Source organism: Chrysemys picta, chromosome 1 (assembly GCF_011386835.1).
Source record: "Chrysemys picta bellii isolate R12L10 chromosome 1, ASM1138683v2, whole genome shotgun sequence".
NCBI lineage: Eukaryota > Metazoa > Chordata > Testudines > Emydidae > Chrysemys > Chrysemys picta.
The window spans coordinates 242,944,146-242,969,285 of record NC_088791.1 but is presented as its reverse complement, the minus strand read 5'-3'; the positions used below and the strand labels follow the sequence as shown (position 1 = coordinate 242,969,285).

Below are 25,140 nucleotides of genomic sequence, written 5' to 3'. Positions count from 1 at the left end.
TGACACGTTTTATTGTCCTTGGGTCTGTCTCCCAGCCCCTCTCCAACAGTTGAGGCTGTCTGGAGGTGCTGCCTTCCATGCCTTGCTCATCCACACCTCATTCATTCAACAGAGCAATTGATTAAGAGTGGGGGAAGGGGGGAGAGCTCTTGTTCTACTGCTAGCAAAAAGAAATTTTTCTTCTATCTTATTCTTTCCTTAGGGGCTATAATATTCTACCAAGGGCAATGCAAAGTTTCTAAATGAGGCTTTGATACAAAGTTCCATGAAAACAGAGGTCACACGTGGGTAGACCCACCACAAGGTTATATGAAGAGGCACAATGTAAAGTCATATGAAAATTATCAGAGATTGATCTACATACTGCCGCTCGCTCTGGTAGAGTTCTGGAGTCGACGGTGAGTGCGTTTGTGGATCAATATAGCGCGTCTTAACGAGACGCGCTATATCGATCCTAGATAAATCGATTGCTACCCACCGATACGGCGGGTAGTGAAGACGTACCCTGAGTTTGAGAAAGACTGTCTAAATAACTGAATAAATGCAAATTAGGACATTCTCCAGCCAAAATGAGTGCAAAAAGGTTTATGGATAGTTACCGTGCCATTGATACCTTTTTCAGTTCCAGTCTGCTCCACTCTAACTAAACCAAAGATAAGCAAAAAAGGAGAATACGAATCGGGGTTGAAGGAACATAGCATTAGCTGAAGTATTTTCAATTCTTTACAGGGCTAGCCCCAGCCCCACTGGGATCAGAAGTATGCTAGCAACAACTGTGTTTAAAAGATGGTTGCTGGTAGTAGGGTTGCAGCATAGTTTCCATGACTAGTACAGATGGGATTTTTTTGTTTTTGCTTGTATACTCCTATTGACTAGCAGAGAGACATACGATAACAGACCTTCAGTGGATTGTTTTGGTACTCTGCAAAGCTGAAGTGGCATATGTACAGCCAATTAGTAGACAGTATAGCTTTGTTTTTATTCCAGAAATCAGAAAAAGCCACCACCTCCTGATCAGATTTTGTTAATTTTTGTAAAGTGAAATATAAGACAAGATGTTTAGTTTCAGCAGTTTCCTCATACGATTTTATAAACTAAATCTATTGATAAGTTATAAACCATGTTCATGACTCCTGCTGCTAATATAGTTATTTCATAAATGTGTATAGATTGAATGTTTGGCCAGACCACTTTATTTAAGCTCTCATGTTTTAAGTGACGATACCATGGCAGCAGAGCCGGTGGAAGGATGTTTCGTGCCCTAGGCGAAACTTCCACCTTGCGCTCCCCGTCCCCAAGCCCCCACCCTGAGGCACCCCCCACAGCAGCTCCTGCCCTGAGGCGCCTCCCCCGCGGCAGCTCCCCACCCCCCACTCTGAGGTACCCCCCTCGCCCCAGCTCACGCCTGCTCTGCCTCCTCCCTGAGCATGCCATGGCTGCTTCACATCTCCCGCCTCCCAGGCTTGCAGTGCCAATCAGCTTAGGCGCCGCAAGCCTGGGAGGCAGGAGACATGAAGCAGCCACCACGTGCTCGGGAAGGAGGCGGGGCAGGGGTGAGCTGGGGCGGGGAGTTCCCCTGCCTGCCGCCCTCACTCCCCCTTGCTGCAGGCTGCCCTCCCCGCGCTCCACTGCCCCAGCTCCCTCGGCCTAAATGCCGGCGGCAACCGGGGTGGCTGAAGATCCGGCTGCTGCCAAAGAAAATGGCGCCCCCCAAATGCTAGTGCCCTAGGCAACCGCCTAGGTCACCTAAATGGTTGCACCGACCCTGCATGGCAGCCATACCCTTCTTAGTTTACTTTTAACCATCGCAAAGCAAGATTGAGATATCAAACATTTGTGCAACAGCACAACTTGATTCATACTGTAAAAGTGGTGATTTTGCCAAACTGATGTTTTAAGAACTAAAAAAGCTTTGCAAAAGTGACAAAATTTGCTTTTCAGGTATTTAAGATTATCTACTTAGTTCACAGCAAGTTTAATGATTAAACTATTAATTTTATTATACACAGAGAGAGCAATTGCATGTGGACAATACAAGCAATGAAAGGTTTTGGGAAAATAGCCTTGAGTCAGCTAGATGTCTACACAGCAATTAAAAGCCCGCAGCTGGCCTGTGCCAGCTGCCTCAAGATCATGGGGTTGTTTATTGCAGTGTAGACATTTGGGCTTGGGCTGAAGCCACAGCTATGAGACCCTCCCACCTTGCAGCTCCTAGAGCTTGGCTCCAGCATGAGTCTGAATGTCTACAGTACAATTAAACAGCCCCACAGCCTGTGCACTATGAACCTGAGGCAGCAGACATGGTCCATCTGCCAGTTTTTAATTGCAGTTTCTTGGCTGCATTCTGATGCCAGATGGTTGGTTAAAGAAAATTGGCTAGGGCTGATAACCAAACCAGTTTTGTTGGTTGCAGGGCGCTTGTAATAATTCTCTTGGTGTGAGTAAGTATGTCCAGTAGTCGAGAGTGGGCAAAGTTTAACCAAACTGGGGCACTGTGTTCCCACTGAGCAGCAGAGAAGGAGCCCTGAACAACGCCCTGTTTGCACACAGGCTCTCAATGCAGACACTACCAGTTTGTTCAGAAGAGTGTTTCTACTCTATCTTTTGAAGTACTTTAGTGAAATGGTATTTGTATGCAAGTGTGATATCTAGATCAGTAGTTCTCAACCTTTATGGGATCAGGACCCAGTTGTAAATGTTTATGACCTCTCATGAACCAGTAAATAGGCTGAGGGTGGAGACTCTGGGATAGTTTTAGTCAGGTCTTGCCTGGCACTCACCCCGCAGTGGCAGTTCCTGTGCTGTGGGGCTGGCAGGGCTTAGCTGTCAGCCCTGGGCATTGCAACCTCCCAGGTTACAGCACTGCTTTACCCCACCCCTGACTGGAACAAATTTGTGAGAGTGAAGTTGTGACCTGGCTCATGGGACTGCAGTGCCACCACTCAAATTTGGCTGACGTGGACTCCTGTCATCATGATGGCTGGGCCAAACCTGAGTGGTTCTGGGACCCTGGACCAGGGAGGCAAGCCCAGTCAGCCCTATGGGACAGAAGCAAGAGGAGCTGCCATGTGATCCTTTGAAAAATTCTGGCGGCCTAATTTTCGGTCCATTCCCCATATTGAGAAACCCTGATCTAGGGGGACCTTTAGATATCCTGGCTTTGAATTGTGTGCCGATCACTGAAAATACTACATGCAGTGTTGTAACTATGCTGGTCCCAGGATATTAGAGAGAGAAGATAGGTGAGGTAATACCTTTTCTTAGACCAACTTCTGTTGGTGCGAGACAAGTTTTCAAGCCTACACAGAGCTCTTCAGCTTAAAAGCTTGTCTCTCTCACCAACAGACGTTGGTCCAGTGAAAGATTGCTTTTCTCACCTTACCACTCAAAATACTGTTAAGCTTGCATTGGATCTGAACATAATATTGCTATTTATAAGACATGCTTTAAGTTCGCAGAATTCTATTTAATATAGTGAAATGTAGTTACTCAGTTCTGAATTCAGCAGACATTTACCAGAGCTGAAAAAACAGGGTATCATAAAAAGCAACAAAAAACTAACAGCATTTGGACCAAAAAGGTCACTAACAGTAGATGCAAAAATACGTTATTTTTCATTTAAGATCCAGAGTTTACCAGTTTTTTTTCCCCACCCAATAAGCTTTACAAGTTCTTTATTTATCCAATTGCCCTTACAAGTATTTTTGCAATCACTCTCCTATATACAAAGCACCGATACAAGCAGCGGCTCTCAAAGCATATTAATTTATACCACAGGAAGATCACAAGTTCTCAGTCGGATTTTTACAAGAACTTATGTTAAGATAGTATACAGGCAATAGTTCAATAACTTCAGGGTTCAGGTACCCAAAGACTGTTTCACAAACAACCCACCCAGTAGAAAACACACGTTTTCTTCAACTTAGGAAAGATACCATATTTCTCTCTAGATGGAAGTTAACTTATATTTGCAGCTGAATGCTCTTAAGAAGGGTAAGGAGAATGAATTGCCACTTTACTTTTTGTTTTTCTGTACATCAGTGGGAAGAAGAGGAAATAGTTCTCACATAGAGCTACTTTAGTTTGGAAGCATGATCGCTAATTCTGTATTCAAAATACTGATACATCAGAGTAGCAAATCAAAATAACTGAAAATAGATTATGCATGTAATAGTCCTTGTACAAACCAAAGTGAAGAAAAGACAATTGCTTTAACAAGACTAGGATTTAATTTTAAATTTTTCACATTTAAAACAAATGTCAGGATAACATATGCCAGTGTTTGAACTTTTATTTCACAACATGCAAAGTCAATTAACACATAAAAAAAGTACTTTTCTATAAGTTGTAATTTTACATTTATACATCAGAAATGTCAATTTTAAAAAAGCTGAACATAATTAGTCTACAACAGCCCAACTTTGATTTATGCTGTTAGTGCACATATCTGTAGAATCACTACTTAGACATTATATTTGCCCACAGTCTGTGATGACAATTCTATTTACCAACCCTTTGGGAGAACCAAAAGATTCAATTTTTTTCACAACATCCATGCCATCCTTCACAAACCCAAATACCACATGTTTAAAGTCCAGGTGTTCTGCTTTTTTAAGAGTGATGAAAAACTGAGAATTATTGGTGTCCCGGCCACGATTTGCCATCGACAGTAATCCAGGACCAGTGTGTTTCACTTCAAAGTTCTCATCCTCAAATGCATCTCCATAAATGGACCGTCCACCTGTTCCATCATGCCTAGTGATATCTCCTCCCTGAAATATTAATCATTTATAGAATTAACTCATTACTAACCCATAAATATCTACCAAGTAGAAAGCTTGCTGTATGTTTTCCTCTAAGAATAACTGAATTAGAAAAACATTAAGAGCTCAGATGTCTGGATATTGACAAAATAAGACAGAATGGTCTCTCATTCTTAGTTTTAGCCATAAATGTGATCATCTAACAAGCGAACAGAAAACTGAAAATATTAATCGCTCATGGCAAGGATAAAGTTTTCATATGTGCTAATTTGTGGCCTAACTGTGAAAGGTACAGAGTGTCCTCTGAGAATTACTGGTGTCCTTTCTGTTTTCTAGTTGAATCTACTCAACTTTGAGGTCGGCACCTTACAAAATTGGGCAGGTAAGAAGTTCTTTGAGCTTGTCACAGGGACATCCAGGAAAATTAATCCCAGTTAACTAGAGGTGTGAATCTGAAGTGAACCCCACTAAATCCCTGTGTGGACACAGCTTTTGAAATTCAAGTGGCCTTAGTTCAGTTTAAAGTGAATTAAACTAAGCCAAATTAAAGGCTACTTCAGTTCTGAATGAGGGTGTTCACACTAGGGTTTAATATGATTTAACTAATCCACTTCAAATTCACAACTTTAGTCAATTTGGATTAACCTTCCGGGATGTCTATGTAGACAAGCCATTCATATGTTGGCCATGTGTTCTTAACAAGCAAACAAAAATGAAAATATTTACTGCTAAGGGCACCCTGCAGCTAATACGAGCCACTCTAATGCCCTTCAGAATCAGGCAACTAGTTTTTCTAGTCCACAGCTATACTAGCCTGGGCCAGTGTTTGGGTATTAACAAGCAAATGGGTCATTACTAGCACTACGGAGCATACCAGTTGAGATCACCACATACAGGAGTAAAACCAAATTCAAATAAAAATCAGTGTAAAGAATGGAATTAACAAGTACATATTAAAGTCAAGTATGAAGTATATGGAGACTTCAAGCATGCTTATTAAACTGGGAAATGGAAGCGCCATACTCCAATGCAATAGGATCGGTTGACAACTTGAATTCTTTGACTCAGTGTTATACAAAGGTAGCCTCTACCCGCCAGTTTAGGTTCTCAGTCAGAGAACTGAAATAGCTGTACTAATTACCAACCACCACACTGGCTGGGCATCCAGATAAAAACAGTACTCATTAGTATACTGTCACTGTTTGCCAAAGATTGAGTCTGCAGAAGTTGGTGCATCAAGTCTGCACAGATGAGAAAAGTGTGCAAATCAGTTTGAGAAAAGTGAAATTATCCATGGCAAGTGGCAATTGCCTTGATGCATCTGGCCTAGAGAATCTTTATTACTGGCGATACACTGAGCCAGAAAGAACACAGCCTGAGTTTTAGATGCAGGTTATATTTGAAGACCTAGTATTTAGAGAAAAAAATGACTTATAAATGAGCAAATTTGATATGGAAATCATTGAGGTACAATAAGAGGAATCCTACAACTTTTTAAAATAAAACAACCACTTTTCAGACAAGAAGCACACTCAAACTAGGGAGTAAGTCAGTCCACTGAATCAAAATCTTTGGTAACCTCCTCACTCCATGTAACAAATGGTCTTTGCTGTAAGAAATGAAAATAGGTTTTATTCTAAGAAAAAAAATCTTCAACTTGCACTTACCTGACACACAAAGTCAGGAACTATTCTGTGAAATATAGAGTTCTTGAATCCAAATCCTTTTTCCCCTGTGCACAGGGCCCTGAAATTTTCAGCAGTTCGAGGAACAATATTTGAAAATAGTTCCATGGTTATGTGTCCTAAAGGTTCATCGTCAGCAGAAACCTCAAAATACACTACAGGGTTGGTTTCCTTTGACAGTTCTGCTGCCAAGGATACATGTGCTCTCTGAAGTTCTGACAAATTTTGTTGGCATTCTTCAAATCTCCTCTTGAAGGAATCAGCCATTTCTTGGCTTTTAAATCGAACTGCAAGTTGTTCTACTTTTGCTTCGCCATCTGAAATTAAATTCCCAAACAGATTATCATAGCCTATTCAGCATCAGTTACAGTTTTATTTGTCATATACATGAAGAAAAAATTTTCAAGCAACCTACACAAAACACGGTATCTTTTCAAACTCACCAGCATAATCTGTGGCAGTCCATACTAACGCATTGTTTGATGTATTCAAGGGCTTTAAATTCATTGTTTTTGTGATTACATGATTTGCACACACTTTGAGAACTTGGTCCCTTCTCATTAAAATTCTGTAATATTTCTTCTGTGTATGGAAGAGAATTTTTATCTCTCCAACTCCACGCTCTTTCCACTGATTGACTTCTCTGTCCCATCGATAGAGTTTTGCCCTCTCTTTGAAGAGAATTTCTTCATCCTCTTCTCCAGATTTCACTTCCACCTAGAAAGCAGCAAAAACAGCATATTCATGCATTTCCTAGACAGTCACAGTCACCAGGAATCTACTAATGCATTAGAGAGAATGGGTAATAGCTTTCTATTATCTTGATTTAACACCCTTCTCTCCCTTTAAAAACTTCCTCCAAAACACACTTTCTATTTGAAATTCTGCATGGGCAGGTCTGTAGCCAGAGGAGATATATTCCCAACTTTGTGGTGAGGTGAGTAAGTTTTTGAGATAGGGAGCTGAAAAGTGAGGTTTATTTCACAGTTTAGAAAGTTAACTTTTTATAAAGTCATCTCTCAAATACTGCTTCACCTAGAAAATTTAAATTTGCTCTAAGAGTCCTTGACATGTTCTGGGGCATAGTTTCTGGCACAGAAGTTCTTTTCTACATGTTTGTAGACCTGAATGCTTTGGAAGTGGTCCCACCCAAATGTATAAGCTTTGCTAGGATACAAGTGTGCTGGAGGAGTTTGCATTATTTTGTATACAGCATTACATAGCGCTGTGTTTTATTTTTAGTAGTGTGCTATGCTTTCTGCAGACAAGAGAATGATCTCAAAGTACTTGCTTTCTATAACTAGACCACAAACAAGTAGAAGGTGCAGGATTAGTCATGTGCATGAAGGATATGTATTTGCTTTATTTGGCTGTGCATATTTCAAGTTTCTGATCTCTTTACAAATGTTAAAAACGACAATTGTTAGAGTTCTCTTTTGGAACAAATGAAAGCTTGAGAAGATCAGGCATTATAAACAAGCGAGATGGTGAATGGAGGAAAGGTTGTTTGTGGGAGGACATGTTTAAAAAAAAGGAAGGGGGAATAGAAGGGGCAAGGAAGATTAAAAGAAGACAAGGTGAAAGATGAGTGAGGCTGTGCAGGATTTTAGAGAAATGTTACCATGGATACTGTTACACCATGTCTATAATTAAAGCAAAATCAAGTTTGTCTTTAGAAAAGATTTTAAATACAACCCAAATAGACACCTTATTAACATTTCTAATATGGTTTAAACATCACCAGTTACCAGACTCCATTCAGTGTAGATTAAATAATTGGTGCTAGGATAATCTGAATAATAGTTTTCTCCACTATTCTACCCACCTTCCACTATAGGACTACTACGTCCTGCCAGCTCTTGAACATCTTTCATTTGCCTACTGTGCTATTCATCTTCAGATTAATTTAGCTCTGATTGTGCTATTAATTCCTTATTGCTCAGTGGTCCTGTCAAGTTTTCACCCAGATTTAGAGGGGGGAGAACAGAATACATGGTGTAGTATAACAGTTTTATTATTAGCAAGAGTTTTGGATGGCTGCATCACTAATAAGTGGTAAAGCCATAAGCGAGTTCTACAGGTCAAAGCAGCACTCTAACAAGTGTATTCCAATCATTTATTTTGAATACGCCACATATTTCACAGAATAATCTTGAACCATCTGAGCTCTTAAAAGAGTTACTGGTAGTATTGTGCATTTTTGCACACAAACACTAGGTCCCTTGTATAAGTCAAGCTGTACAGGCTTCAAAGTAGTTAAAGTAATTTCAGAAGCTTTAAAAATATATGCCCAAGGCAGCTTTTCCATACAATGTTGCAATTTGAACAGGGTTATTAGAATCATGTGTTTCATCCTAGTGAAAACCAGGGAGACTCCCTAAAAATGTTTAGCCCTGATAGTATCTAATACCGTGTAGCCTATTTTTTTCCTCTGGTGGTGAATTGATTTTTGTGCATCCGGGGCTTCAGAAAAGCAAAAAATTATTATTTTTTAGAAGCAGCAGATGTTGACATCCAAGTTGAATGAAATGCAAAGCCTGTTAAAGTGGGGCTAATTTAGAGTTATAGAATACTTTCAGTTTTACTAATCAAAATGTGGTGTTAGTTTCATGGACATGCTTGTTTTAACAGAGTCTCTAAACGATGACCAAAAACATCTCACCTCTGGTAAGGACACTATAGGTTCGAAGTGGATATCATCATTATGTACAACTTCTTCATCACTACCATCTTCATCTTCATCTCCTTTACTGGCTGGCTGTACTCCAAATACAGCTGCTCCTGTATTTTCCCATTTGAAGTTTTTATCTAGTTATGAAAAGAGTTTAAAGTTTCAGATATCTTTCCAGACACTCCAATAAACACTTTTGTATTATATACAAAGTTTCTTAATTTTCATAAACAATACCATTTCTAGAAAGAGACATTTAGTTTACATGTATCTGTCGCTTACAATTTAGTACCTTATGAACTAGGGTGACCAGATCGCAAGAGTGAAATGTCAGGACACATTGGGCGAGCGCGCGGCGGGGGGTGGGGGAAGAGGAGGAGGAGAGAGAGAGGACGACGACAGACACAGGTACACAGAGCCATGAGAGGGGGCCCTAGGAAGCTGCGAGAGGGGTTGTACGGCCCCTGCTGCAGTCCGCACCACAAGCCACAGGGCAAGGACACCTATTGAATTCAATAAGAATTTTGCATGTGAATTGATGTACCTAGTTCTGAGATTATAAAGCCAGAAGGGATCTGGGGATCACCTGGTCTCACCGCCTGTATAGCACAGACATAGAACTTTCCCAAAATAATTCCTAAAGGATAGCTTTTAGAAAAAGCTTTTAGAAAAACACCATGACCCTTAGTATATTGTTAATTACTCTCACCATTGAAAAGGTATGCCTTATATCCAGTCTGAATTTGTCTAGCTGCAACTTCCAATTGTTGGCTCATGCTCTACCTTTCTCTGCTAGACTGAAGTGCCCATTATTAACTATTTGTTCCCCATGTAGATACTTACAGTCTATAACCAAGTCACTTCTTAACCTTCTTTTTGTTAAGCTAAATAGACTGAGGTCCTTGAGTCGATCACTATAAGGCATGTTTTATAATCCGTTAATCAGTCTTGTGACTCTTCTCTGAATACTCTCCAATTTATCAATATCCTTCTTAAATTGTGCACACCAGAACTGGACACAGTATTCCAGCAGTAGTTGCACCAGTGCCAAATACAGAGCTAAAATAACCTCTCTACTCCTGCTTGAGATTCCACTATTTAGGCATCTGGTCACCCTATTTCTGTATGCATTTCCCTAGGTTTTTTTGTAAAAATCAAAACTGAACTGCCCCAGAAATTCTGTCATGTGGAATCATCGTGAAACTCGCATGGCTCCAACCCTGCCGATGAACCTTTAGATCCACTGCACAGACTTCTGCCATTTGAGCTAATGGAGTAAATGATGGCAGAGGCAGTAGGTTGTCATCCTATATGTGATAGATCAGTTCTATGGGGGACGAGATACTTTTTTTGCCACTGGGTTTCACAGATATTTGCTGACAGAAGAGGAACTGTGAAACTCAGGAATCCTGGGTCTATTCCAGGCTCCTGAACAGAGTGGTCTCTAGTAGTCAAAGACCCTTCTTCCCCATCCCCTCCAGTCTATGTCTATCCTATTGCTGTCTAACCCGCCCCAGCTCCTCATCTGATTTCAACTGCCCCCCACTTCCGCTCTGGATTCCTTGTCCCAGTTTCCTGGTCCTGTCTCACTCTCCTCTCTCCCTGCCCCCATCCCTCAGATGGGATGTTCGTTCCGGACTGGCAAAATTATAAGGCTTCCCAACATTTCAACACTTCCCATTCTAAATTTTCGGTTGCTTAACTGTAGGCTAGCTCTGCCTACAACAAAGCATATTCAGAACCTCTGATTAAAAGGGATAATAAGTGTAGCAACCTCCATCATAGCTAGTCACCAAAGATTGAACCCGAGCCATCCAGACTTAAAAGCATGAGCTTCTACTACTTGAGTTCAAGATATAACTCCCTTAGCTGGTAGCTATACAGTTATCCTCTAAAAATCCACCAGAGGAGGGCACAAAACACATGTTGGACAGTGAATTACAAAAGTGCCAAATATTATTAGACTGGCAATACTTTTCACAATGAACATCAGCGGGGGATAAACTGGGAGTTTAAGAATATTTGGAAAACAATTTTAGAATAACATTCAGTGTTGTGGTTTAAAAGAAAAAAAAACCTGTTGGAACTCATAACTTAATAGCATTCAGTGTTTGGAGAAAAAAAAACAACTTCTAGGAGCCATGGGATACAAGTTAAGAATGTTGAAACAGGAAGATGTTATGCTTAGTTACCACTTGGGCCAGGCGGCGTGCTATGTAATACTTGCAAGATTTCACTGTAATATTTTACAATATATAGCAGCGCAATGCTGATATTGTTGAGCAATTCATGCTGATTTTATTTCAGCCCACATCTTAATAGTTTTGAATACTGTAGATCACAATTTTCAGCTCAGTTGGTCTGAACATGCAGAACTTTAAAATTGTTATGCTCTAAACTACAATTTTATAAACCTGCATGTCAGAGAACTGTGTGCCACTACTACTAGACAGTGGCACAAGGCAATTCAGTGTGAATCACAGAAATATAGGACTGGAAGGGACATCAACAGGTCATCTAGTCAAACCCCTGCACTGAGGCAGGACTGAGTAATAACAACTAGACCATCCTTGACAGGTATTTGTCTAACCTCTTAAACTCCAATGACTGCTATTCCATAACCTCTCTAGATAATTTGTCCAGTGCTTAACTACCTTTACAGTTAGGAAGTTTTTCCTAATGTCTAACCTAAATCTCCCTTGCTACAATTTAAGCCCATTGCTTCTTTTTCCTGCATGTCCTGAGTGGGACGGGGGTGAGTCTAGGTAGTGGGATTGGGGGGACGGAGGTCGAGGGAGTCGGTGGGTGTGTGGGGATGGACCGGGGGAAGTAGGGTGGAGGAACTGAGGGGGACAGGACTGGGGGAGTCGGGGTGGGGCTGAGGGGAGCATGAATGGGACAAGTAGAGAGAGCTGTGTAGAGTGGGGTGGGGGAGACAATGGGGCTGAGTTGGGGAGGGTCAGGGGGTTGGGAAGAGGGACAGGGTCTGGAGGGAATGAGAGAGAGGGGAACAGGACTGGAATGGGGGGAAGTTGAGGGGGTGGGACAGTAGGGGGAGCGATAGGGGTGGGATGACGGGGGAGGCTGAAGAAGAGATTTGGGGTAGGACAAGGCTGAGGGCAGTGGGTTAGGGGAAGCAGGGGGACTGTGGGGAAGGCTGTTGGAACGGGGGCAGGGACTGAGGGCAGTGGGTTTGGGGTTGGAGGTACAGGGGGGGACTGCGGGAGAGGCTGAGGGAACAGGGTCAGGGTGGGGGCTGAGGGCAGTGGGTTGGGTCTACACTGGCACCTCTCAGCATTGCTGTGCTGGGCGGCAGACCTGCACCAGCGCTACCCTGGCGATGGAAGAGTCCTCAGTGGAAATGCAGACTTCATGACACAGACCCTCCTCATCACTTCAAACCTGGCACTGCTCTGGTCAGTCGCTAGGCTCTTGTCACTTTCAAACCCAGGCAGAGTATCTGGCACTTTTTCAGTTCTCAGGTTAAGAAAAGCCTCTGCATTTTGTGAGGGTTTCAGCATTCACTTTCCTACTTGACAAACTGTCTGCCTGACACATTGCTCCCAGGGCATTCATCTTTATTCGTTATCGGCAGGTCCATTAGATTAATGAGCAACATAGGGGGAAGCAACACAATGGTGTCATGGATTTTTAATTTTTCAAACCACTTTGGCCTCAACAGGGATAACAGCAAATCTGGACAGAGCAGATGGGTGTCAGGATGGGTTAGGGTATTTATTTATTTATTTATTTTTAAGCGAAAATGTTTGGGTCTGAGCAAAGGCTGCAAACTTCCCTTTGGAAACCTCTACTGATCTTTTGCCCCAGGGGCTAACAACAGCCTGGAATCTGGGACAGATTTCCACATCCATGCAGGGTGAGATGGTTGGGGGGAGGGAAGGGACTGTGGGGGAGGCAGAGGGAACAGGGTCAGGGGGGCTGAGGGCAGTGGATTGAGGGTGGGGGGCACAGGGGACATACTGCGGGGGAGGCTGAGGGAACAGGGTCAGGGTGGGGGCTGAGGGCAGTGGGTCTGAGGGGAGGGGTTATCTGGAGCGGCTCCCAGGAAGCATCCAGCACGCAGGTCCCTCCCAGTTTCTCTGGCTCCTTCCTAGGGTAGGGTTGGGTCGAGGGGAGGGGGCTCTCTGCCCAGCCCCCACTGCCTGTTGCCGGAGTCTACAAGCCCCGCCCCGCTGCAGCACACAGGGGAGCGAGACCTCCTCGCTGCCTCTCCGTGTGCCCGGGGTAGGGGCAGGGCTGTACTCTGCAGGCTCCTGCCGGCCGGGCGGCAGGCCCCATGGGCTGGTGCCGCCGCGCCGGGAGCTTAGCTGCGCGCTGCCCCAGGGCGGAAAGGTGAGTGGCGCCGGCTTGCCGCGGTCCCCCTCATATAGGGTGACCAGACGTCCCGATCAGTGTAAGGTCAGGATGCAGGACAAGTCCCCTAATATCGGGACATCTGGTCACCCTATTATGAACTAGTAGAGATTCAATGCACATAAATACTTGGCATAAAGTTACATCAAAAATAATTCCAGTGTGAGTTTATCATCAAAAGTTTGTATCTGACCTTTAGAACCAAAAGCAAAATCCCCAGAATTTGAAGCCAGATCTGCAAATGACAAGCCAGAAGTAGTGTCAAATCCAAATGCGACTGTTCTGCTTCCTATCACAATGAGAGAAAGGTGTAAGAGAAAAGAGCATGGCAAGGATGACTTTCCCCACTGCATACTCATAACTTTATAACTGTACATAACACCAAGATCCAGAAAGTGGCTAATATAGCTATAAATCCAGGGATTACAGCAAATTTATATCTCCTCCTCTTTTTCACATGAATGCCAATGTATAGGGACACTCCAAAGTGACAAGTGGCTCCTTAAACATTTATCCTAATAAAAGAATAATATATTGGTTCTTTTGGGCCCCCATAGAACAATTTACGTGACAAATTACCACCCTTTCTTTGCAAAACTGCAGAGCCTTAATTACTACTAACTTTGCCACACCCCCTAATTTGTACACAATGGACAATTAGTCAATGTTTAATAGCAGCATGCAGTGTGTTGGCTCTCATAATAGTAGAATTACCTTTGATGCACATGTTCATTTTTCATTTATTCCTTTGATCAGTACAATGATTACAAGTAGCTAAGCAGAATTAGTACCATTCTAAATCAATCTTGTTTACATACACTTCGACAGAGAGATGTGACTTTAAGCCCCAAAAGTACATTACCTTGGTTTGTGGACTCTGTTAAATTTGGATTATTTTCTTTTTTAGTTGACAAATCAACAGGTTTGTCATCAGTTCCTGACAAAGTCTGTGATGTGGGGGGGGATTCTGTGGTCGAGTCTGGTTCTTCACATTTAGTGGTTGATGGAAGAGATACTTCAGCCTCACTGGTTGATGGAAGAGATACTTCAGCCTCACTGGTACAGACTATATCAGTTGAACTGGTAACTTCATTTTCCAAAAACTCCTAAAAAAGAAAACGTGTTTCCAATAAATGCCTTAAAAGAGCGAAGTATTCAGAACATTTAGAAAACACCTGCTTAAATGCTTTTGAAAGCTGCCAGAATAGCAGCATTAGATAATGGATTCTCCTCTCCCCTACCCCCGAACAGGAACACTGCAGAAAGGTGGGAGTGTTGGAAAACTATATAAAAGCTAGCACACTGATTTTCAAAGCTAAAGCACCTATAGCTCCTACTGACCTCAATGGGGTTTGTGGGTAATCAACATCTTTGGGAAAAAATAAGGCCATAAATGCTCATGGGATTAGAAGGAAGAGGGGCAAGGAACAAGATTGCAACCCAACATCTCTGCTGCTTATAAAATGTTTTTTTTCCCCCCCAAGTCGAAAAGTTTTTGGGATCCAGGGCCCACCCTTCGACACTGTAACAAATATACCAAGTAACAATATTAATAACAATTAATAGCCAAGGTGTTTGAACAAGGTTACAGACTTCTAAAGATTTCAGAAAGAATTTTTTGTTAATGTAATGAACTTAACATTTAAATCACTTAACACTACTGATTAACTTGGCAAAGTGTCCTTATGTTCACATTCTTAAAACAATACTGTTAGATCATTTACTATTTCTGAATCTTTGAAATTAGTTCTTGCACACTCAAAAGGTATGAAGTGCTTAGGATTCGACCCTATTGGGGACAGAGAATGGGGAAAAGAGTAGTCTGGACAGAAGATTGAACATGAGGCTAGGAGACACAAGGTCTAAGTTCTAGTTCCAGGTCTGCCATGGACAAATCAAACAGTTCTTCCTGTGAAATCCTCAGTTCTATAAAATGTCAACCACACTAAGTTTACAGGGAGTTTGAGGATTAGTGATTTTGTGACTTTGAAAATATGAAGTGGTAGAGTGCTTAGAAATCCTCTCTCTCTCTCTCTCTCTCTCTCTCTCACACACACACTTTATTTTAAATACATCTTATTGTGCACAAATTAATTTTTTAATTCTGCAATTTAAGCTTTTTAAAAAATGGTCTCTACAAACAGCTTCAAAAATTTTGTCTGAGATTAGATTTGTTATTTGCTTTAAAAAAAATCTCAAGAGAAACCTGAGGATACTAACCCACTGGGACTGAAATGGAAAGGAAATGTTTCATAAATGATCCCAAAATTTCAGATGGCTCTACCACAGATTTGATTGGCACCCTACTTAGCTTATTTCAGTACAGGGGAAACTATTTTGCTCTTACTTCTTAGCGTACACCAGACATTTGATTGTAAAAAGCTAAAATTACTTCAATAAATGTACAGGGTATTCATAATGCTATTTCAGTGTTAAGAGTTAGTGCCACCAAAATGAATTAGAAAAGTCATGCTTTGAGTTTTAGTTCCTACTTTGGCTTCTTGAACTTTTTTAAGTTCTGTCTGAAAGTCTTCCAGATTGTCATTATCCTCATCAGTATCACTACCAACACCACAGAAAAACGTAGAAGGAAGCTTTAGAGTCTCTGCTTTAGCCTTTTCTTCAGGAGTTGGTTTCTTTTCCCAAACAATAACACACTCTCTCTCATTCTCTGGTTCAGTTTCTCCCATGATACCTAGAGAGACAGCACATCAGAAGTTACTGAAAAGTAGCAAACAGAGCCGAGTTCTGAAGCAAAGTTTCTAGGACATAGAGTATGAGTAATCAGTCAATTCCTACTTTAAGTATCACAAAAAGGAGGTTTGGATAAATAATTTTTTAACTTCTATTCTAACTTTTACAAATTGCACATCAGATTTTCTTGCTTTATTTAACTCTAGTAACTTGAGCCAATTGGAAATAATACTCCACCGATTTTAGAGCCCTCATTTGGTAGTAGAAGCTTTTCATTTAATTGGAACATAAAAGATGGTAAATTTGCAATTACTTTGCCAGCAGCCAATTTGAGTAGTTTGGCTCGGGAAGAATCTTCACAAAAAGGCTTGTCTGATATACCCTCTCTTCCTAATGCCCAAACCCCTTCCACCTCCTACCTCAAGAAAAAAACCTCATACACCTAGATGTTATAATGGGTTTTAAAAACAAGTTTCCAAATTATACTGCCAGAACCAAGTAATAAGCAGGGCAAAATAAATCCAAACAAGATGCGTGCCAATTGGACGCTGAAGTTTTCTACAAAAATGACATTTCTTGCCCTTACTTTTGGTACCACTAACTTTCAGATCATTAATTTACACACTCATTTGTGCCTACAGATCAAGTCTATTAATGAAAGGTGCCATATAATTTTGGATCTGAAGCTATTAACTTCAAGGCTATGATTTCTCTGTTCTGATTGAAACCCTCAAAGTTCGGTTATAAAAATTTGGTGGAGAGATGGAAGCCTCGAGATGGGAAGGAACATCATGGTATGCCCTGTCAGCTTGTTTTGATATAGCTGAAATGGATGCTGGTGTGTGCCTCAGGTCCTTCGTGAGTTCCAGTTGTCCATTATTTAGTGATGGGGGGCCTGCAGTGTGTGGAAGGGTGTAAGGTGTCCAGGAGTTTGTGGTTTCTCCTTTTACCGCTTTCTGTGGTATGTCCTGGATCTTCTTTGCCATGCACCTAATGATATCTTAGAACACTTTGAAGTCATCCACCAAGGCAGGCAAAGGGGAGTCACTGCCTCATCAAGGGAAAATGAGATCATCACACCAAGGACCAGTTCTTCAGCAGGCAGCTGATGCTCTTCTTCACTTTCCTCCTCTTGCCTCTCCTGTAACTGAGTCTGCACTAGCTGGTTTTACTAAGATGCCCTACAGTCTCTCTTTGGGTAAGGGGATTTGGCCCCAGAAACAGTAGAGGATGTAGGCTTTCTAGAGTATAGCTGCACACCCCAGGGTGTCCAGTAGGGTCATGGTTGGAAGGGATATTAATATTGAGATGGGGGACACATGAGGGTCAGGGGGAAAGTTCCAGGAGGGGTATTCTATATGAGTCCCAAGTATCTTCCCGCTACCTCTCATGGTGTTTTGTCTAGAATCCCTATCCAAGGAGAGGAAGGTGGAAGTGTGCATGATGAGTTGCTGCTGTGTTTACATGATGACAAAAAGGAATATGCTTCCTCTAATGGAGGGCTCATTCTATCCAGAGTGCCCTGCCTTTGAAGGGGGAGAGGTGGGTACTGGGTATACCTCTTTAATCTGATGTAATGATAACTCTGGAGATGTACTTGGATATCACCATCCTCAAGGAGAGGCGACTTGGTACCAGACCCACAGATCAGTCACTTGGTAGTACAGTGATTGCTTTGGGTATCAACTTAGCTGGTATTGAGGAAAATTGTTCAGAGGTGCCTCTCAGAAGTGGCTGGAACAAGTCTTCAGGAACTGAGGCATTGGGTACCGACATACCCAGTGCTGAGAGAAATGCGGTCCACCGACTTAGTGGATAAAAACTGCTCTCCTGTTACGGAGGCACCTGAAGAGGGCTTGTCAGGTTTTTGACCTGTAGGAAGTTGAGTTCAAAATGTCATAAGTTTGGTGGCTCTTGTGTATTAGCTTATTAGGCATCAGAGAAGGTAATTTGTGCCTTGTTCCTCACTGGAGCAGCACTCCTTTCTGCCCATTAGTGATGTCAATGCCAGAATGGTGGCAGTTGACTGGAGCCTCTTAGATGAGGCCAAAGAGCTAGGGGTGGAATCTCAGCTCACAGGAAATCGAGAGGGACAGACTAGATGAATAGTTCTCAACCTTTTAGGGCTCAGGACCATCTGTAAACCTTGATGGCCTGTCATGACCCACAGGAGTCCATCGGGGAGGGGGAGGACATGCAGGATGCTCAGAGCGAAGATTCCAGATGCTCTAGCCAGATATGGACAGGTGTGGAACACCGTCTTCTCCCCCCCCCACCCCACACCAGCAGCTGGGGGAGGGACGTGAGCGGAGACATCCTCCAAAAATACACAGCCATGCCATGAGGCAGAAGATAAAGTGTGGAGGGGATCAGGGGCCTGGAGACAAGATGGGGAGATTAGGGAACCAGAGGGTGTAGTGAGGAAGGAGATGGGGATTCAGGGAGGAGGCAGGGGAAAGAATTGGAGGCACAGGAGCCTGGGGGAGGGGTAGCAAACCAATAGATCCCAAAATATCACAACCCACCCCCATGTCCCGGGGTGGGGGGGGAAAAAGAGGGTAAAGGGGATTTGAAATTCTGCGGGCAAAATGAGGAGTCTGGGGGACAGAATGGCCTAGAGGTGCAGTGGGGAAACATCTGGGGACCAGGACTGATGGGGGAGTACCTGGCTGTGGGCTGGCGAATTGATGTCTGGGAGGGGGTTCCTTAGAGAACATGACACCAACTACATCCTCTTGGCTCCTGTCCTGCGGGGCAGGCTGGGCTCACCTCCCACTGAGGTTGCAATACTCAGTGACTGTTGCATCTCAGTGGCTCACCGGACCAAATTTGAGAGAGTTGTTGCTGCAACGTGCTGCATGGGGATACTGCGTGACTCACTCAAATGTTGCCCAGCTGGCCCCCCCATTGTCATGGTGGAAGGATAGCTGGGTCAAACTTGAGCAGCACTATGACTCAGTGCATCATTGCAGCACCTAGAATGGGGAGCTGAGCCCAGCCAGCATTGTGGCCCTTTGACGCATTCTGGCAACCCAATTTTGGGTCGCGATCCACAGGTTGAGAAACTCTGGACTAGATATGGAGATATACCTATCTAATAGAACTGAAAGGGACCCTGAAAGGTCATCGAGTTCAGCCCCCTGCCTTCACTAGACGGACCAAGTACTGATTTTGCCCCAGATCCCTAAATGGCCTCAAGGACTGAGCTCACAACCTTGGGTTTAGCAGGCCAATGCTCAAACCACTGAGCTATCCCTCCCCCGCCACTGGTCTAGTGCCCTCTATTAGAGTGTCCTCTCCAAGAAAGCTTGCATTGAGCTCTCATGGAGGAAGAGCTTCAGATGGTCTTCTCTAGCTTTCTGAGTGCACCTGGAGAATGAGCGACCACTTAGGAATGTGTCCTTCTAGTCTGAGTAGACATCAGGAGTCGCCATCCTCAACAGGTGTCACACCTTCACATGAAGAACGGGTCTTGAATTTCAAATTTAGCTTCTGCTATGGTGCTAGGCCCCTGTATAGGGGAGGAAGACTGTCTATTGTAACAAACTTAAGTGCAAATTATTTTGGGGGGCTTTTCTGCCAGTGGGCAGATACTAACGAACCCCAAACCAACTAATTAGGTAACAGTAGCACAGTGTGCAAAGAAGAAGGTTGTCACTGCAGGGGTTCCATCCCACTGCCACAGATGTTAAGGAATGGATGGCTAGTTGGACCTGCTTCAACCTTTACGTCCTCAGGTGGCGCTGGGGTAGGGCAAGAAGACATCTAGGGCACAGGTGCAGCCCAAATACACACCGCTGGCCACACGAAGAATGGAATCCATGTGAACAGTCACTGGAAGACTAGGGAGAATTTACTTCCTTAGGAGCTTACCTTCCTTACTTTGTAACCCTAAGGATGAAAATATTACTGCTGAGATTGCAAAGTTTAAAATTTATTCAGAGACGTTATTGAGATTTACAGGAAGAAACTTCTGCTGGTTTCTGACAGATAGTACCGTTAAGACAACCTGGAGAAAAAAATGTTCCACCAGCTTTATAGTGTGTAGTTCTAAAGCCTCAAGGGCTTAGTGTTCATTTTTATTACATTCCAGAGAACAGCTGTTTCTATTAGAAACAGGAAGCGTATGCAATTCTAAATAGAATAACTTCTTTAATGTTTCAATCATTATGGAATTTTGAGTATGTCAGTGTATTCCATTCTGCCATAAATTTAGTAAGTACAATGTAGGTCCTGATAAGTTATTCCTGTGTACAAATTTGCCTAAATATACATATACATATCAATTACATACCATAGTTTGCATAAAAAGTTCAATACCAGGATAATTAAAGAAACTGCTATAACTTGTGCCCAATTTTAGGTTGCTCTTCTAGACTTCGTATCAAATTATTTTTGGAAGTGAAGTGCATGTTGTATCTATCACCTTCCACAAAGGTGCAACACTGATGGAATACAAGGTATGGCAGCTTTTAAGATTTGATTACTCTAATATTTAGACATGAAAAAGCAGTGTTAAGAGGTTGTAAGTTAAGCAGCAGTTTAGAGTTACACTTTCAAATCAGAGGGTGTAGCTGAAAATTCTGTTACCTTGCACAGGATCTTTTGATGTTTTATGCTCTTTAGGATCATCAGGATATAGCTTTCCATTAAGTTTCTTAACAGCCATTTCATAGTCTTCATCTTAAAGATACAAAATTGAAGAGTCAGTGATTTCACACCACTTACCCTCTGGGAACCATCAATTCTAGTTACCCTATCCAGACTTGCAAGTCACTCAGGTTAGGGAATCATGAGCTGCGTATTCACGTTAGCTTCTAATTTTTAAGAAGGGAACAGCCAAACAGGAAAAATTTAATCTAAATATTTCTTGTTGTGTACATATTTGTTGATGTAGTTAAATGTTGAAACCCTCCTTCAATATAGACAGTTCTGATTTTGGGGCAAATTCAGTCTATGTGTCATGATGCCCAAAATAATTTCATATCAAGTAGCTTCACAGCAGGATTAAGAGATGAACAAGGAAAAAATTACACATACACAGCTGTTAATTAGCAAAATTGGATAAGGAATCAGAAAGGAAATGGATATTTAAATGTGTTGATTTATAAATATGCTACAAAGTCTTTATGAAGTATTTATTTCTCAGGGCAAACTTTTGTTAAGTTAGACAATCACAGTCCTCAACAGCAACCAGATTCATAAATGAATTGAAACATTTAGCATCTTAACATTCGGATTTTCAGAAAATTAGTTATTTTTAAAAAGCCATTTACTTTAAGAGGATGTTGGGGGACCCCTTCTGTTACTTTTCCATAACATTTTTTTAAAGTTTTGGGATACAAAAGGCATGTGTTCATAATTTCATGTTTTCCCAGAACTGCCTCCCAAATAGGGAGGTCAGAAGAAGAGCAGAACACATTTAATTTGTGGTTCCATTAGTCTATCCAGCCAATTGAGATTCAGCAAGATAGGGGCCATTCTTGGTGCTTCTGGTGTCAGACCCATGAGGTCCTGAGCATACTCCACTGAATCCCCTTTTATCGTTCCAAGAGTTAGATTAATTGTATGGCTGAGTTGAGCTACACTACAGTAATGTGACGATCTCATTACACAATCTCTGGCCACAAGAGATGGGAGCACTGTCTTCAGAACAGGGCAGTGTTTCTCAAACAGTGGTTCACTGCTGCAAGCCAATGGGAGCTGCTGGAAGCGGCACGGGCCGAGGGACGTACTGGCCGCCGCTTCCAGCGGCTCCCATTGGCCTGCAGCAGCGAACCGCGCCAGTGGGAGCCGTGATCAGCTGGACCTGCGGATGGGACAGGTAAACAAACCGGCCCGGCCTGCCAGGGGCTTTCCCTACACAAGTGGCGACCCCAGTGTGAGAAACACTGGAATAGGGATAATGCTTCCTCAGAGCACAAGAGACCTGCCCTGCCCCCACCCCCAAAAGGTAAATTTCTATTAGTCGGGCCCAAGTATACTACTGTTGCTCCACAGTTAACCCAGAGTGGATGAACAAATTTCCAGCCCCTTACCATCATCCTCTTCACTTAAGTAGCCAGGCTTATTCTTGTAGCAGAAGAATGTTGAAGGTAGTTTAAGAGAGTCAGCAAGAGCTCTTTGTCCAGGGGTAGGTGTTAGCTCATAAACAATGAGTACATCAGAGGGAAGTTCTACATCGGTTTCCTTTTTCCTCTCAACTGTTACAAAACCAAAAAGATTAACAGGATCAAAATGAAGACACTTGAGAACAAATCTGAAAATAGCCTCTACAGCTAAAGTCATTCTGAAGACAAAGTTAGACAACACATGTAAACTGCAAATATACATAGCCACAAGAAACTAAGCATTAAAATTATGACAGAACACTAAGAGAAAGGGATTTAGTATGAAGAAAGAAATGTGTCCTTCCAACATCAACACACACTAGTAAATACTTAGGTGTCACACCATGCTTTTCACTAGGCATAAAGCTAGGGTTGCCAACTTTCTAACAGCAGAAAACCAAACAACCTTGCCCCGCCCCCTGCCCATTCTCCAAGGTCCCACCCCCCCTCACTTCATCCCCCCTCCCTCCCTCACTCTCCCCCCACCCTCACTCACTAGCTCATTTTCACTGGGCTGGGGAAGGAAGATGGGGTGCAGGAGGGGATGAGGGGTTAGGCTGGGGTGTAGGCTCTGGGGTGCGGCCAGGGATGAGGGTTTGGGGTGCAGGAGGGGGCTCCAGGCCAGAGGTGTGGGAGGAGGTATAGGCTCTGGGCTGGGGGTATGGGCTCTGGGCCTGGATGAGGAGTTTGTAGTTCAGGATGGGGCTCCAGGCTGGGGCCGAAGGGTTTGGAGTACGTAAGGGCCTCCGGGCTGGGGTGCGGGAGGGAGCACAAGCTCCAGCTGGGGGGGTTCAGAGTGCAGGAAGAGGCTCCAGACTGGGGCAGGGGGTTGAGGTGTGGTAGGGGGTGCGGGCTCCAGGAGAGAGTTCAGGTGCGGAAGGGGGCTCACGGTTGGGGCAGAGGGTTGGGGTGCGGGCTCCGGGAGGGAGTTCGGGTGCGGGAGGGGGCTCGGAGCTGGGGTGCAGGAGGGAGCTCAGGGCACTTACCTTGGGTGGCTCCCCAGAAGCTCCCTCTGACTCCTAGATGGAGGCGTGGCCAGGCCAATGGGAGCTGCGGGGACAGTGCGCAGAGCCCCCATGGCCACCCCTAGGCCTAGGAGCCGAACATGCCGGCAGCTTCCCAGAAGCCGCACAGAGCTGGGTAGGGAGCCTTCCTGCGTTACCAACTGGACTTAACAGCAGTGCTGACCAGAGCCACCAAGGTCCCTTTTTGAGTGGGTGTTCCAGTCGAAAACTGGACACCTGGCAAGCCTATATAAAGCATGCTTCAGTCTTCAGAGTCCTTACTTCTGTTTATTTTCATCACACAACTTAAGTTAGACCCAACTGCTGCATGCATTTTAATTTTTAAATTCAGAAAGTTATTTAAATAGTAAAGTGTAGGTACTTTTGGCATAATGAGTACTATGAATTAGAGCAGGGGTTGGCAATGTTTGGCACCCTGGCGGGCCGGGCCAGTTTTATTTACCTGCTGACGCGGCAGGTTCGGCCAATCGCGGCCCCCACTGGCCGTGGTTCGCCATCCCGGGCCAATGGGGGTGGCGAGAAGCCGCGGCCAGCACATCGCTCGCCCGCACCGCTTCTCGCCGCCCCCATTGGCCCGGGACGACGAACCGCGGCCAGTGGAGGCCGCGATCGGCCGAACCTGCTGCGTCAGCAGGTAAATAAACTGGCCCGGCCCGCCAGGGTGCTTACCCTGGCGAGCCGCGTGCCGAACGTTGCCGACCCCTGAATTAGAGCAATGGAGCATAATTTTATTAAAATTTACTTTTAAAGATGCAATGTAGAGACTGAGAACTAAATTGAATGCCAAATTTTATCTACTATTCTCTTGCACTTTTGCAAGTGTAACTACCCAACTGATTTTTCTCTTGTGCCAGAAGCACATTAAAGTAACAATCCTGCAACCGGAATTGCACAGGTGGGCCCACAGGCACATTCAGAGCCCCACCAGATTCCATCCACACAGATCCAATTATATGATTGAGACCAAAATTTACTGACAAAAACTTGAACTTGTCTACAAGGAAGTGTTGCCAGATGAATTAAAAGTCTCTCCAAATGGGATTTAATTCCTGAAAAATCTCAAGCAGGAGCTCAATATTTTACATATTAGACTTTCTATATTAAAAAACTAGGCTTCTTGTTAGCTACTCCATCGATAGATTTGATGGAGTAATAAGGTGGGCTATGCAACCAATACGTGCAAATTTCAAGTTAAAATTATTCTTACTCCCCTTCTCTGTTTGGAAGAACAGGATCATATTAAGCATACAACTTTAATAAGTACTGATTTTCAGCCCATTTTAATTAACTACTTTCTCCAGCTACAATGACTGCCACATCTACCTTTGTCCACTCCCATCTTTTCTGGGCATCACTTTGATTTTACTTCCACCCCCTCCCCAACATTTGTACTACCAAACCTGTCCATTCTGCTTTTACTAAGAAAGCACTGGTTAAGAGAATGTGGCAGCTGACTGTTAGCTATTCATTGTTGCAACTTTTATTGCTTTAGGAATCAGAAAATCTGCTACCATGCTACAACACAGACAAACTTGAATCAAGATTGTTGGCAGTGAATACTTTCCTTAAGAAAGGGTTTAAGCCCAGCTTGTGTGTACTTTTGCCTAGGTAAATAAAAATGGCTAAAACCCAGGCCTGAAGTAAATAAATGGGAGTTCTGATGTTGACTTGAGAGCCAGGATTTCATCTAACATCTTTAAAGAAGCTTAGAAGCTTCTTCCTGGTCCTTTAACTTTTAGAATTACTTTTTTCACCAATTCTTCTTTTCCTGCTTGTGTAGTTTAAGGTCTACTGTTCACAAAAGAAATTGGGTCACAT

The 25,140-nt window shown here is 43.3% G+C and overlaps 1 protein-coding gene across 3 annotated transcripts in view; it reads right to left on the bottom strand.

Moving 5' to 3' along the window:
• Positions 1 to 4,210: 4,210 nt before the first annotated feature.
• Positions 4,211 to 25,140, bottom strand: part of LOC101947983 (E3 SUMO-protein ligase RanBP2) — a 66,717-nt gene continuing 45,787 nt past the window's right edge. For all 3 annotated transcript variants that reach the window (XM_005306956.5, XM_065580958.1, XM_065580959.1), the window contains 9 exons: positions 22,226 to 22,390; positions 20,778 to 20,870; positions 15,986 to 16,188; positions 14,356 to 14,599; positions 13,687 to 13,782; positions 9,111 to 9,256; positions 6,892 to 7,165; positions 6,431 to 6,765; positions 4,211 to 4,772 (listed from right to left, as the gene is read on the bottom strand). In XM_005306956.5, the coding sequence (XP_005307013.2) occupies positions 4,470 to 4,772; positions 6,431 to 6,765; positions 6,892 to 7,165; positions 9,111 to 9,256; positions 13,687 to 13,782; positions 14,356 to 14,599; positions 15,986 to 16,188; positions 20,778 to 20,870; positions 22,226 to 22,390 (1,859 nt within the window). In that variant the 3' untranslated portion in view covers positions 4,211 to 4,469. The remainder of the gene's footprint in view (positions 4,773 to 6,430; positions 6,766 to 6,891; positions 7,166 to 9,110; positions 9,257 to 13,686; positions 13,783 to 14,355; positions 14,600 to 15,985; positions 16,189 to 20,777; positions 20,871 to 22,225; positions 22,391 to 25,140) is intronic.